This window comes from Diorhabda carinulata, chromosome 9, assembly GCF_026250575.1.
Source record: "Diorhabda carinulata isolate Delta chromosome 9, icDioCari1.1, whole genome shotgun sequence".
Taxonomy (NCBI): domain Eukaryota; kingdom Metazoa; phylum Arthropoda; class Insecta; order Coleoptera; family Chrysomelidae; genus Diorhabda; species Diorhabda carinulata.
Window position 1 is genome coordinate 14,172,444 of NC_079468.1, and position 14,771 is coordinate 14,187,214.

A 14,771-nucleotide genomic window follows, 5' to 3' on the forward strand; every position below is an offset into this window, starting at 1 on the left:
TGTACAGTTTCACGTAATTTTTGAAGAAGATACTTTCCAAGGTGAGATAAAGATCGCATGTTCTTTGCAGATATACGTAAACCTTTAGTGAGCCAGGGTTTCTTTTGCTTATTTTTAACACGCCTGAGGGGAAAAGAATTGCATGACAGACTAATTAGTGTTTTTATGAATCTAAAAAAAGGCCACATCACCAGAGCAGCATGATCCCGTCAGTTGTTTGACAGCTGTGCTTGAAGTTTTGAAAACTTTTTCCCGAAATCATACGGAATAATTTGCGAGAAGCATTGTTTGTATAGGATTCCACCAAAACTTTCACTGCTTCATGATCGAATAATCGAAGTCAGTACAGTCGGTGGATTCTGGATCATACGATGACACGACATAGTCTATTATACTAGAATTGGTCTTAGTTTTTTTGGTTGATGCCGTTATATGCATGACCATACCAAAAGAATCAAAAATCGCCAATCGCCACATAGGGTGTTCTGTGAATACAAACAATATAGAGGTCATAAGTCTTGTTATAGACGATAGAAAATTCGAATACTTTCTTACTGAACTGTGTTATTCCGGAAAAGTCGTGGTTTGTGGACATGATCATAGTACCTTCATGAGATAAATTAGTTCTATTGAATCTGGCTACTATGGTATGGTTTTTGACAAGAAGAGGCTTATTATTATTCAACCAATGATGTTCGGTGATGGCAACAATTTCTTGAAAATTAAGCTCCTCCTTTTAAGATACTTAAAAGATATAGTGCATCTATTTTGTGTCTTAAGGATTGAATATTAATAAGAAACAGGCTGAACATGTTATCGTTCAGTCTTTCAGATGGGTGCTTGTTCTCTGATCACGTAATTTAAAATAAAAATGTTCACTTTCACTTTAGAATATGTGTTGTGAACAAAAAACTATTGTGATCAATTCAATCCACAACCAATTAATAATTTGGTTGATTTTATCAAAACTACAATATTCATGAACTAAGCCAGAAAGATGGGAAAAATTTACATTCCTTAGCATATACAAATAGTAATAAATCTAATCAATGGAAAAGATAAATACCGGATGATTGATTAGTGTGATAAAATTCAGAGTCTCCTTTGTCCTTCGAGATATTGATTTGAAAATTAAAGGGATTATAGCCATTATTAGTCTTCATATTTCAAAATTATTCCCAATTTTTTCAAACAGGTTCAACTTCCTGTACAATGTAAGAGGAATTCGAGAATGGAGATTGTTGCACCCGAAACATTCAAATATTAATAAAAATTTACTAAAATTCTTTCTTTCGTTAATATTCATTGAATATGATTCAGGGTAAATCAAAATACCAATGCATCATTATCTGGGTTTTTTCAAATGAATCACCTCATATTTTATGTGCCTATATCTAATCATTTGAAAGTAAATTGTGGGTTGGCTATAATTGATTAGTCAGAAACTGGCATTTTATCATTGCTGTTTGGTACTCTAGAGGTTGAATTACAAATAGAAAGAAAAAACTTGTATGCCAATAATAAATTACAGGAAGGAATAAATAAAACCTATCCCATTCACAACTGTATACGTACAGATCTTGATTATCACAATAGTTGTTTGAAATGACCTCGAAAAACAGCTATGCCTGCTTGGAAACGATAATTTGGAGCATACGAAGCATTTCTATAGAAACATTCTAAAATTAATTCTGTATTCTCTTCATCATGTCGTTACCATTGTTGTTGGCGATATTCTGTACACTTCATTATTAACATGACTCCAATGGAACTATTCCACTAAAATCAGGTGACCATGGTAGTAACTGTACTGGACCAATTCTCCCGATCCTTCTTATAGAAAATAGTTCAGTCAGTTCACCATTAATCAATTGATAAGCAGACGCACCATCATGCAAAAACCACATCTTTGATTTATATAAAGTGAGACTTCTTCCAATAAAAGAGGTTCATTAGAAAATCTGAATAAATCTTATCATATAAATGTTCTCCAAAGAAATATGGTCTTTCTACATATTCACCAACAATACAGTCTCACACATTCAATGATAATCTAGTTTGACTGTGTGACACTATTTGATGAACGATAGTTAACAAAACCAGTTTTATTAAACATGGCCCAATCTACAAATAGAACATTAGCGAAAAGTCCCTTTGTTGATCAACTTTTCGGGAAGCTCTCATAAAAAATTCTAGTTTCTTATAAAAATCAACTTCACTTCACTTATTGCAAATACTCCTTACACTTGTGTGTGGGTTTTAAGTAACTTCTAACAAAACATTAATTTCAGTTTCTCCTGTCACATAAGTTTTTAATCATTCATTCTCATAATTAACTGAACCCGTGCGATTAAACCTCATCATCAATCTTTCCTAGCTCGCTTTTTTAGGTTACTGCTTTTCAGGAAAACGTTTATGGTATCATTTTATATATAAAATTTTGGACTCAACACGTCGTACGACGTTGTCCGATGCCTAATCACCACACTTACCTGTCAATGGAATTCTTATCATTCACTTTTTAATCTTTCCATTCCATGCATCCATGATAATCTTGGTCTTCCTTCCTTTCTGTTCTCCGTTTTTTTTCTGATAGTCTTTCCTTCCACCAGCTTGTACCAAATAAACTACTCTTTCTCAATATATTCTATAATTGTTTCGTTCAGGCTCATTTGATCTTCTACTGTGTAGTTTGAGATTCGATCTAAGCTTTAAGTTCTATCTGCTCTTCTTAGAGCGTCCATTTTTTTGTTTTGTTTTTCTTTAGTTGAATTAAATTCTACCCTTGATCAAAATCTTCGAAACACCAAAAAATGTACCAAACCACTAAATAAAAAAAAATTACGTGCCTACCTATTGTACTCTCTATTAATTTTTAAATGGTTTATAATCATCATTTTGCAGGGAAAAATCAAAATAACTCAATTACTGATAATTTGGAGTATATGGAATGCTTAAGAAAGAGAAGTTTGTCGCTAGTACTCGATGCTCACATAAAATACAGACAGTGCCATTCATACAAAAAAAAACGAGAAAATAATGTATGAGTATTATAATTCTCCCTGTATCATATTCAATGATTATTAATAAATGAAGAATTTTGAAAATTTCTATGAATATTTGAATGCTTTGGCAGCAACAGATCTTTATTCTCAAATTTCTTTTACATTGTTCAGGGTAGTGCACTTATCTAAAATTGGTTGACTTCTTAAATACCCTGTTGAACAAATCACAATTATTATTGTAATAAGGAAGTTAACTCAATTTCAAAAATTTGATAAAATATAGAGTGCTTCATGTTAAGAAAATGTATCCTTGATATGATACAGAATTCTGGAACAGTAATATTGTGAATAATTTTAAAATGAGAAAACTAATAGTGGCTATAATCACTCAGATTTTCAAATTGATATTGTAAAGGACAAAGAAGGAATCGAACTTTATCACTCTAATCAATCAACCTGTATATAAATATACGACCAGTTAATCTCTAATAGAGTTATAAGTATTCGTATTTCGAAAAAACTATCAATTAGTGAAATCTGAATTATGCAAAAGCTGCTAACATATTATTATTATCATCTTAAATTTGTTTCTCTCTCATAATCATTTCTTTCTTTCCAGGTGGTTACTATATATTCGAAAGAAAAATGCTCAAATTGCAAATAGTTGTATTGAATACGAATCTTATGAAGCGTGGGGAAAACGACGAAGACGCTTTGCAACAATGGGTTTGGTTAGATAGCGTGTTAGCTAAATTCCAGAAAAACGGAGAAACGGTAAGTTAAGTCTAATAAATTTATAAATGAACTAAACTATTCTTATTTTTGAGATATATGAAACCAGAGGTTCTGTCAGCATATTCCATTCCATCGATTTTTCAATAAAGTCATACTGGTCGAATGATATTTAGAAGCAATATCAAAATACAGTACGAATTATACATCACTTTAGAATTATTTCTTTCATTGCCCTCTCTCAAAATAATAGTGCGTATCTGAGACCACGATATGTTGAAATCTGAAATGTCACCGGACACGATTAGGAGGAGATTCCCCAACAAACACTTCATATGTATCACGTTTTAGTCACATGTCACATTCCTTTACGTCGCTAAAACATATTGCCTCTTACCATGAGCAAGACTCACATTAGGACGTGACATAGCGTCAGCTTTTATTATATATGTGAGTAAATTGTAAACACAGCAGAACACGCGTGAACTAATAAACTTTTGTAACGGTGGATGGAACGCGTGAGTAACAGCACTCGGCGAATGAGACTCCTTCAGCTTTAGTATTCCGAAACTTATGTCCGTTATATCCCTACACTGAACGGTATCATGTCAAATCATTCCGACAAATTCATTATGCGTCAACCCAAAATTTCATTTCACTTTGTAATTTGAAAAAACGTTAATAACGCTAGCATAAGGATGAATGTGTGTGGATATTGGGGTATTATATATTGCTGCGATACTGGGGACCCAGAGTTTTCAGCTGATCTGTTAATTTCACTTCTTTCAGAATGTTCAGTATGTAGGATGTTTGTAGCTGCCAGATATCTCCGTCTTCTATTTCATACGCTCCCAGGTGAAGTGTTCCACACATCGAGAGTACATGGGTAAAGGTTTCGATACATTCAACACATCTTCTCTGGTTATAGTTTTCCAGGAGAGTCTTTTCCTGTCTCAGCCCCTGTAGGTTGTCCCAATAATTGGTTTTGATCTTATCTACCTTCTTTTCCAGTACTTTGTTCTGTAGCTGGTTCTAAAGAAGGGTTCAGGTCCCTTAGGGATACAAGAGCCGATCGGTGGGCGTGGGAAATAAGATACAAAATTATGTAAAAAAAATCAATAGAGAAAACGGTAGTGGAGACTGAAAGCCTAGAAAAAATGAGAGAAAACATAATATATAATATCACACTATGGTTCACTCACAAAGTTGATGGGTGGGCGAAAGAATAAATTGATATTATTATTAAAAATTGAAAGTAAATTAATAATAGAACACTGGACGAGTATCAAAGCTACGAAACTATTAGATATCGAAAAGCAAAAATACACGCTACTAAGGAAGGAATACCTGAGCATATTACGTGACAGAAGAAAAGGGTAAGGAAGAAATGAATGACATTACAGAACAAGAATGGATTTCAATATCCAATTAATGAAGTTAATCAATCATATTTGTACCTATACACAATAAACGAGGGAAAATGGATTCCGACAATATAAGAGACGCTCAGTCTTAAAAAGTTTCACTAAAATGTTAGCGATACGATTTGGAAACATGATTCCAACGAAATTTAGACGGAATATTCATAATATGTCAATTAATAGAAAAATTACTTTATATTCATTTGTTTTGTTGACGTTACGAAAGCCTTTGATGAAGTACAATCGAGAAAAGTATTAAAGATTTTGTAGACGAGCAATATAAGTCATAAATATCAAAATATTATCAATTGACTGAGAATGAGAAATGTTTTCAAGGATCAAAACCAGAATATGGGATGAGGGTAGTTCAATAGCAAAAGCCGAAACATCAACAACAAATAGGATAATTAGGACGATTAGAATGAAAACGATTAGCACGGTGAACCACGGAGGTAGTCTCATTCTACCTCCATCAGGATTTTATAGAAGAACTAGGAATTTAGGATATGGTGGATGAATTAGAGAACATAAACGAGACTGGAGATATGATGTCGAAAATATTTCACAACTCAAATGAAAAAAATAAGCAAAAATTGGAAATCGAATAGACGGAGACTACTAGACCACCAGGATGTTATGAGTGTTAGAGCTAAGCGTCCCAAGAAGGGCTCAGAAGAAGGCGAAATTAAAAAGGACGAGACTGGAAGTGATAAGATATAAGATAATTTGTGTGTTTGTGAATTTGGTATGGAATGGGAAGATTGGTGAGCTCCTAATCCAGCTCGAATTTCTATGTCACAAGTAAATTCTTAAGTTGCAAAATAAACACAAAGATCATGGAACAAAATCTAAAAAATGCGATAGGGTAACGGCAGTTCGTTGTCCAGGTACTTTTTTCATTCACATATAAGGCCATTTTCTTCTCAATTAGTCGACCAATGGACCCAATAAGTCGGCATTGTATAGTTCTGTGTCGGTTTTGCTTTTCTTTATTTAATCGTTGTGAATCCCAGAAAACTATTCACCGTTCTCCGACCGAGAAGACAGTCTTCCTATGTATTTTCTATGTACAATATTCCTTGGGTAAATTCCATTGTTTCAATTATTCAATGATTTCTGGTGCATACCAGTGGATCCATGTGTTGTCGACTATGATAGAACCATGCAGAAGCTCCTTTGGATTGGTTTACACAGCGTCACACGCTGTTCTGGCGTGGTCTCACGGTTGTGTTTAATGTCCTAGTGAGAAAACGTGGCACTCAACGCTCCGATCCACCTGGCCTATTGTCTAATCCATTTCGCGTAGTAAACGTTTTTCAGAGACACCTGGTCTTGACTCATAAAAACCGACATGCGAGCACACGCTATCTCAATTTCAGAAGGTCGCCATAGGAGAAGAAGAGTCATCATATATATCGCCGAAATGTTTTTTTGATCTGGCTGCGTAATCTCCTTTCCAAAAACAATGATCTAATCGTGTTAGATATTGTTCTTTAAATATTGACTACGCTAGAAATCTACAAATTGGAATAGAAATATGAAAAGAAAGTAAAAGCAATACATGCATAGTTTGGTACAATGATGAAACACGTTTAGTGGACAACCACAGTGACGCACCCTTCCGCTAAAGGGTTAATAAGGAGAAGAAGATATTTTATCAAAACTTACAGAGAAACGCAAAAAATGTCCTTTTTGAAAGCTGATCATTTGAAATCTTGTGGAAAGCATTTTCTGTATAATCTGAAAATTTGAGAGTGGTCGCCTACGAAGGAGGAGAGTCAAAATACTTATCTCATCATTTGTCTGCGCGGCTTCTCCTCCAAAATAATAATCTATCACCGTTACATTTTGCTCTATTTGTTTTTCTATAAAATCCATAGAGACGCTCACTTCCACATGCGGACACAATAAAATTACGAGGCCGATCCGGATGTTCTACAATCGTCTACTAGAATATATTAGTGCCATCGGGTGGTGAGGCTACGTATTCATTTCCATTGCTGACAATCAAAATTTAATAATAATCCAAATTTTGTGGAATCGCATAGTTACATTGTTCAAGCAATGTAGAACTCAATAATGCAGTATTTAATTCAACTCGTCGACATAGAAATGTTCATTGCTGTCATTTTCGAAAGTTAGGATGCCGCCATAAATAAAATGTATTATCTACACACCTCCTGAGATCCATAATAGAGTTCTAATAATCTTTAACTGCAAAAAGACTCATCGTTTCACTGCTTATACGTCTCAGTTTGAGTTTCATTAGGAAGCTATGTTGGAAACGATAAATTCATTTAATCCTTGTTATGTGACAGCATAGCTTCGAGCTAGACGATATCATCGCTATCGTATTATCACTGTCAGTCGTGGAGAGTATATCTGATAACATGAATAGAAGAAATATAACTATTCTGTAAGCGTTGAAAACGGTTGGCGTTGGGATAGAGATTCACAACTAGTCGGCTATCAAGATATTTTTGATGCCTCAATAAAACCAAGTATATGATTTTAAAAAAGAAATAAGTATATATAAATTGGTAGTTCTGATTAGTCTTGTGAGTAGAAAGATACTATTCTACCGGATAATTAATAAACTACATTCCGAGTAACATTCTATAATATTTTTCTCACGCAAATGTTACTGTAAAATTTCGGATTGAAACAACGTTTGCCAGCACGGCTTCCATAAGAAAAATAATTTTTTTCTCGTACTTTATATCCAAATATCGATGCTACCCAAACAAGCTTCAGATAATGACAACTATGAGATACTAATTTTTTATAGACTTCCACCCAAAACATGGAAAATCAAGGTTAAAATTTGAAATTTGAACAAATCTAAATAAACTGGAGAATCTCTAAAAATGTCCTTATAATATCAAGAATCACTATATTTTTTGGATCAAAATGAAATAAGTGAAATCTGCCATTTATTACTCACTTATCAAAGGAGATGTAAAAAAAATCTGAAGTACTCAGTATCTGTTCGCAAGAATTTGAATGATAACATACCTTGGACTTAGATTTATTTCGGTCTCTGGATTAGATCACACTTTTATTTTAAATATATACAACAATAATTCAACTGAAAATTTAAGGAACAACCGTTCCTTTTTCTTGGCTAGGAAATACTTCTCTAAACTAATTGGAGGTGGTCGAAAGCATATACTTTTCTCAAGAAAATTGCTGCTACTATAATGGAACCATCGGCTGCTTTCTACAAATATATGTCTGGAGTTCGAGAGAACAGGAAATATTATAAATGTGGCGGAATATTCGAATGAGACTGAATGCAATGGAATGTATTGGTCGAATCTTGAATTGGATGGAATATTTGGCCAAGAAAGCGATAACGGAGATGAATAATCAACTCTCCAATCAACCGATCTAATGCAAATCTATCTTTGGAGCTATTGACGAAATATTGACTGAAATATTATTTTATTGGTGAATTTTATAACTTTGAATGAGTAATTCTATTATTCAAGCTTTAAGCAATGATAAAAAGATTTTAGAATATTTTTTTCTCAATCTAAAAATAATATTCGTGATTTAAGAAATGTATTATTGATAGTAAAACTCATGATTCGTTAATGAAAAGTTTCCTCAAAATCATATCACTCATTTAGGATGGAAACCTACGAAACTAAGAATTTGGAACATAAATTTTAAGGTTATGTAAAAAAATTCTTCCCACACTATATTTCTGCATGATGTCCAACTTGTATGCATTACAATGAACTCGAGGATAACTCATTATTTCGGAATACTTCCATTCTCAATTCTCAATAAAATCAGAAGCACGTAGGCAGTCATTATATGTAGATTAGGGTGAAACTAGAATTGCTTATTAAGAATTATTTCAGATTTATGTTAAATAAATTGAAAGAATAAACTTAGTTGTAATATTACATCTGGAGTGACGCAAAAACTTTCGATATATGAATGTTGGAATGGATTATGGATCTAAAAAATTGGTTATGACAATAGAGAAGAATAGCTGTTGTTTGTAAAAAAATTATATATATCAATTTTTATCAATTGCCTCTACAAATAATACTACAGAAATTTGTTTGTAATTCATTGAAGTTGCTAAAATATTGACTACTGAATAAGACTATTTTAAGACTTTAACTTCTGCTTCTGTTCATAAATATTACTGCTGTAAAATTTTTGTTTCTAGTTCATTGACGAATAAAACTTTGCTCATATTATATTTTGACCTTTCCTCGTATCAGTGAATTTTTGTTGTTTCCTATTCTTATAATTGAACCATAGACAGCATTAGTTTATCTAATTACTGTCCCCAAAGATGTTTCCATAACTGGAAAATGACAAGATACCTTTGTAACCTTAATATTATGACTAAGAATTAGTTATTTACCATATAAAATTATATATTTTCCTTGAGAACACTAAATTTATTAACTCCACTTTTCTTCCTGTTGTTTCAATAGTTTTTAATAAATTTTATACTCATTACAGGGATAAAATATTCTTTAATTGATCAGATTTATTACGTCCTTTATATTGTCAATGGAATTAGCATGAAGCTTGGAACTACTAATACATGAAGGTTTGAAACCACATAAATCTTCACAATGTACTCAACAAGTCTCAAGATGTTCAGTTGCCTCGTACAATGTAATTACTAGAGTGCCATATCAAATAAATCTAGTGAACAATATAAGTTTGATAAAACGATACTCATATGTATATTTTGTACTTGAATTGTTTGTGTTATTCCAATATCTGCCTCCTTAAGACCACAAGATCCACTCCGAAGATGACACATATTCTTGGATATCTATGTAATGGAATCACTGTTTTTACCTTCCTATTAATACTAAACTGATTATTATCTTGATCTTGATTTCGGCAAAATTCGTCCTTGCGACATCTCAATTCACTCTCCAAGCTAGGAAGACCGCCAGAACGAGCCAAGCGTAGCGTAAATTATTGTAATGTTTTTAAGCCTTCAAAACTAGAGAGGAATCACACCCGATTGAAAAAATTTTCAAAATATCATGTCAATATTGTTAAGTTTCTATTGCTTAGTTTCCATACTTTGTATTTTATCAATACATAGATAAAGTGGATGTCGTAACTAACCCACTGATTTTCATGAAAATGTTTTGTGTCGTTATGAAGTTTATACCATTTTGGCATGATTTTTTGTATGTATGTTTGTATGTATCCAGCTAAATTTTTCTTAAAAGTTATTTAAATTATATTTTTATTAAATTTAAATCTGAATAATATGTTAAATTAATATAAAATTCTACTTCTGGTTATATAGGTTATGTTTTCTAGAAAATAATAGGCATTTCGTCTCCTCAGTTCCAAATTGCAGTCTTGTGATTTAGGGATAGTTTATTTCAAATCTCTCGTATATTGTTACGAACAAGTCCGCGATATGGACCCTAGTCCTGTCTGGTTAAAGTGGAATTCTAAAAGTCGGCTAACGAGCAGCACGTTTGATATACCCAGAATTCGTCTGATGTTTGCTTCTATATAAGTTTGTATTATAACAGGCGATTTGTTTTTTTGATTCCGTATGAATGATGAGTTTTCATAGTACATCAAGTCATGTCGAAAGCTTCAGGGATCTTTTTAATGACTGGAAGGCCATCATGCGATTATTCATGGATTTTGAATTCCAACTCAATAAGATTGCCTAATGCTAATCTGTACCGAAAAAACCTACTTTGTTATATTCTTATAAGGTTTTCCATTATCTTTCTATAGTTCAAGGACAGTTTGTATTTGGTATTGGTATGACGATTGCCAGTGACCAAGTGGATGGGAAAATATTATTTGTCCCTATTAGGTTCCATATTTGGAGAAGCTATGATTCGGCAACATGCTTTTGATACAAGATTAAGAGTATGTTATCAGGTCCTGGGTCGGAAATTTGGGCTGAATCAACATAAATGATTAGTAATATTACTCATCACATGAACTTCACGAATATCACAGAAAAGGAGAATACAAAAAACGTAATGGTGTTTGTCGAATTCACTTCGCTTACCAAGTTTTTTATGAAGTATGAATGTTCAAATGTTTGAGTCTCATATAGAAAGAAACACTCCAATATTTTATTTCCTCGCAAAAAGACAATCGTTTGTAGGCTAGTATATATTTAAATGTGGAATAAGTCACAGAAAGATGAATATTACTTACTGAATCTAAAATTTGTATATTGTAGTTCAGACGAGAATTAGAAATTTCACGAAAAATTATCAGCCAAATTCGAGTGACTTGAATTCGTTCATTTCCTGTTCACTGATAAGCTGGAGCTCATTTCAAGTTGAAAGATTATGATACTAATGACTTTGTAGTTATAGAACATACCCCTTATCAAAGTTTATAGCTATAATAACAATATTTATAATAACTGCAGTAACACGCAACGTTCAAGTGTTTCTCTCAAGACTACAGAATGTCAGGAACGCAAAACTAAATTCTAATTGACATCGAGTCGTGTACTTGTTATGATTACCAGCCGTATTTCGATTACCACTATACGATTACTGATTTCCAACAATTCGAGTAATTTTAGTTTTCACCTAAATAGTTCAATTTCTACATTGTCTATTAACGATCAGAGTGATAAAGTACAGGTGATTACTCCGTCCAAGAATCTTCAACTATCGAACAAACACTTCATAAAACTCTCAGCTCAATTTAATATGTCAAAGGCAAATGTTCATGTTGTTTTCCACAGTCTCTTCATCCCTCATATATACAGAAATTACATGGATATGAAGGCAATTTTATGCTGAAGTTTGTATGAGAATAGTGGGCGAGAATATTCATATTTTTGGCAAATACTTTGAATGATCAATTGGTGAATAAAAACTAATACTACTCATTTTCTAAGTTTATAACGTGTCGATAAGAGGCTTCTGCATCGCATGCCTTTAGTTCATACTTCTTCTTCATCATAGTTGTCATCAGCTACAACAGAAAGAAGTCAACCTCACTATCAGATTGTACTAAAGAGAAGGAACCAGGTGTGGTCAAAGGATTTTTGAGGTGCAGACTCGTGTAATAATATGGAAAAAGTGCTAAATCTATAGACATGTTTGAAAGCGACCAAACGGGCGTAGCGTAAAGTCGAGAGATCAACAATCAATAGATGATTTCAGCAGATATATGTTATAGCAATTCTTTTTTACCATTTGTCCAGGTTCCTCCCATCAAATTATTCACTTATAACATGAATTGAGTAATATGTTCATGATAGACTCACTATTGTATGTAAGCAGACCCATACAAAAACCATATTGAGAAGAGCCCTGCAAATAACTACTCTTTTGCAGCTACTTGGTCCACCCACGTTCGAAAGGAATTTTGACATTTTTTCCTCTGCCTTGTGTACTATATATTCGATGTATTTTTGGAAGCTAGGATTCCTAGGTATTTGACGATATAAGTGGGCAATATTATAATTACTTCCACCGTGAGACTATCACAAAGAAACATTCTTTTGCGGATAGAGTCAGCAATCGGAACAACCTCGGGAGCAGGCACTGCAGGTAATACCGGGAATCACACCAATGGACCTGATAATTACTAAAAGAAGCTACATTCATGAGAATACTGAAAACGAACAGAATATAAGAAAAAGGAGAGCCAGAGAAAAACTATGCGAACGTGACAAGAAAGATGAAAGAACGAGATAACAAAAACACGGTGGACAAAACGCTTAATAGGTAATATCCGAGAATGGATAGACTGCGAATACCGCGACACATAAAACTGTATCTCTAATTAATAGACACCGTGAAGCACTTGATCTTCAGTTGTGTAAAGTGGGATCGGAGTAAGCATACCAAGAACTGAATCGCGAGAATACAGCCGATAATATTGTTAAACCAATGATTACGAGAAAACTAAACTGAGAAATAGTACAAACAATGATAACGAACATCATGAGAGAAAGACGAATTGAGTTGTCTTAGAGAAAATCACTTACAGTTCCCAAACCCCTAATCATCACTGATGGGGAAACCACCAAATGACGTATGCCTAGACCTAGACGGTAGTATCACAGTATCATCTGAACGGGCGGTTGAAAGAGCCATTTAACTAATGGGTGCGCTAGATGTGCCCCTTAAAACAAAAGTAATGTCTTTGTGTGACAGTTACCACGAACAATTGCGCAGTAAACCAAACTAGACTTTTGAACATCTGTCAACATTTATTGGGTCGCTTTAATGTGGAAGACGACGCATACGAGGTGGAATCGAGACGTCCTAGTATGAAAGAAAGTCATCCAGAATCCTGCTAACTTTTTAGCTGGGAAAGACCGTAGATAGTGCGAGTTGTAGTTATTTGTTAACCAAGAAACTGGAGGCAGTAATTTGAAATAAATACCACAGTCAAAGTAAGTTTGTTTCTATACAACAGAACCTTACAGGGCTCCTTATATCATTGACATATTTCGTTGTAACATTGGAAATTGAAAACTACTAGCGTACTTCAAATGATCTTCAATTAATAGTGATACCAACTTGCATCTTACTGTTAACTCGTCTCATTTACGGTTCACTATTACTTTCGATAAACAATTGAATATAATCAATTGATATTTAATACGAACACTTGGTGTAATTTTACACATCGACCTTGCAAGGTATTCTTATTGAGAGATACTTGGTAATTTTAATGTAATCTTTGTCGATTGAAATCATATAGTGATTGTCCTATAGACTATATTACAAAATGTTGGACTTGGAGCACCTTTCCTACAGCACAGATCCCACTCCCTCAGACCCTCTTTAAAGTGCTCAAGAAAGCTTTTGAGATGTTAATTTGCTCCAGTCGTAGTTTCTTGGTGCGATACAAAATTTATTCCATTCAGCTTGTGGCGCGGTGTCCGTTGTTAAATGTGTGGACAATGCAAACAAACTAAGTGCAGCTGGTGTTCACTTTTCTATGTTGAATGGAGTCATAGGTTTTATTTCCAATGGCTATCTAAGCATTTCCAAATAAATAGTTGAATTTCAACGAACTATGATATATAATATCAAATTTACAGTTATTCATGATTCAATGTACAGAGGGGCAATCAATTTTTCATCAAAGCCTACAAGCCTCCTATATGAGCACCATTTTTCACACGTCACATATGGCAGCTGTCTTCTCAAACGTTGAATAGTGATTGTCGGTAATTGTTGCTTTAATGCTCTTCCTTGATTCCATAAGGACAGATGGTAGAGAAGAAATACATACACGATATTTTATGAACCTCCAAAGTTGTACACAGCATGAATTTGAGCGACCGTGAAGATAATGAAAAACAAGCTATTATTAGGCCCCTCACAACCAATCCAATGGTTTAGATAGGCGCATAGTCCGTTTTTTATTGAGTCAGAGCATCATATTAGTCAAAAATTGAATTTTCAGTTATCAGTTATAGTTGCTTCTCAAAAAAAAAGACTTCCATTTACGTGAAAGTACGATTCATTACTGAATGTTCCAGAAAATCCTTATCTTTGTGGAGGAACATTCCGTTACCGAAGTTAAATTTACACACTGCAACAACTTCATATGGGTGATTCCGTTCTAACTGTGATTTTTTGTATTCAAAATTTCAAGATTT

At 33.6% G+C, this 14,771-nt stretch overlaps 1 protein-coding gene across 2 annotated transcripts in view; it reads left to right on the top strand.

Moving 5' to 3' along the window:
• The window catches only part of LOC130898014 (acid sphingomyelinase-like phosphodiesterase 3a), a 328,758-nt gene that overhangs the window by 246,110 nt on the left and 67,877 nt on the right, over positions 1–14,771 (top strand). For both annotated transcript variants that reach the window (XM_057807036.1, XM_057807037.1), the window contains exon 5: positions 3,625–3,779. In XM_057807036.1, coding sequence (XP_057663019.1) covers positions 3,625–3,779 — 155 coding nt within the window. The remainder of the gene's footprint in view (positions 1–3,624; positions 3,780–14,771) is intronic.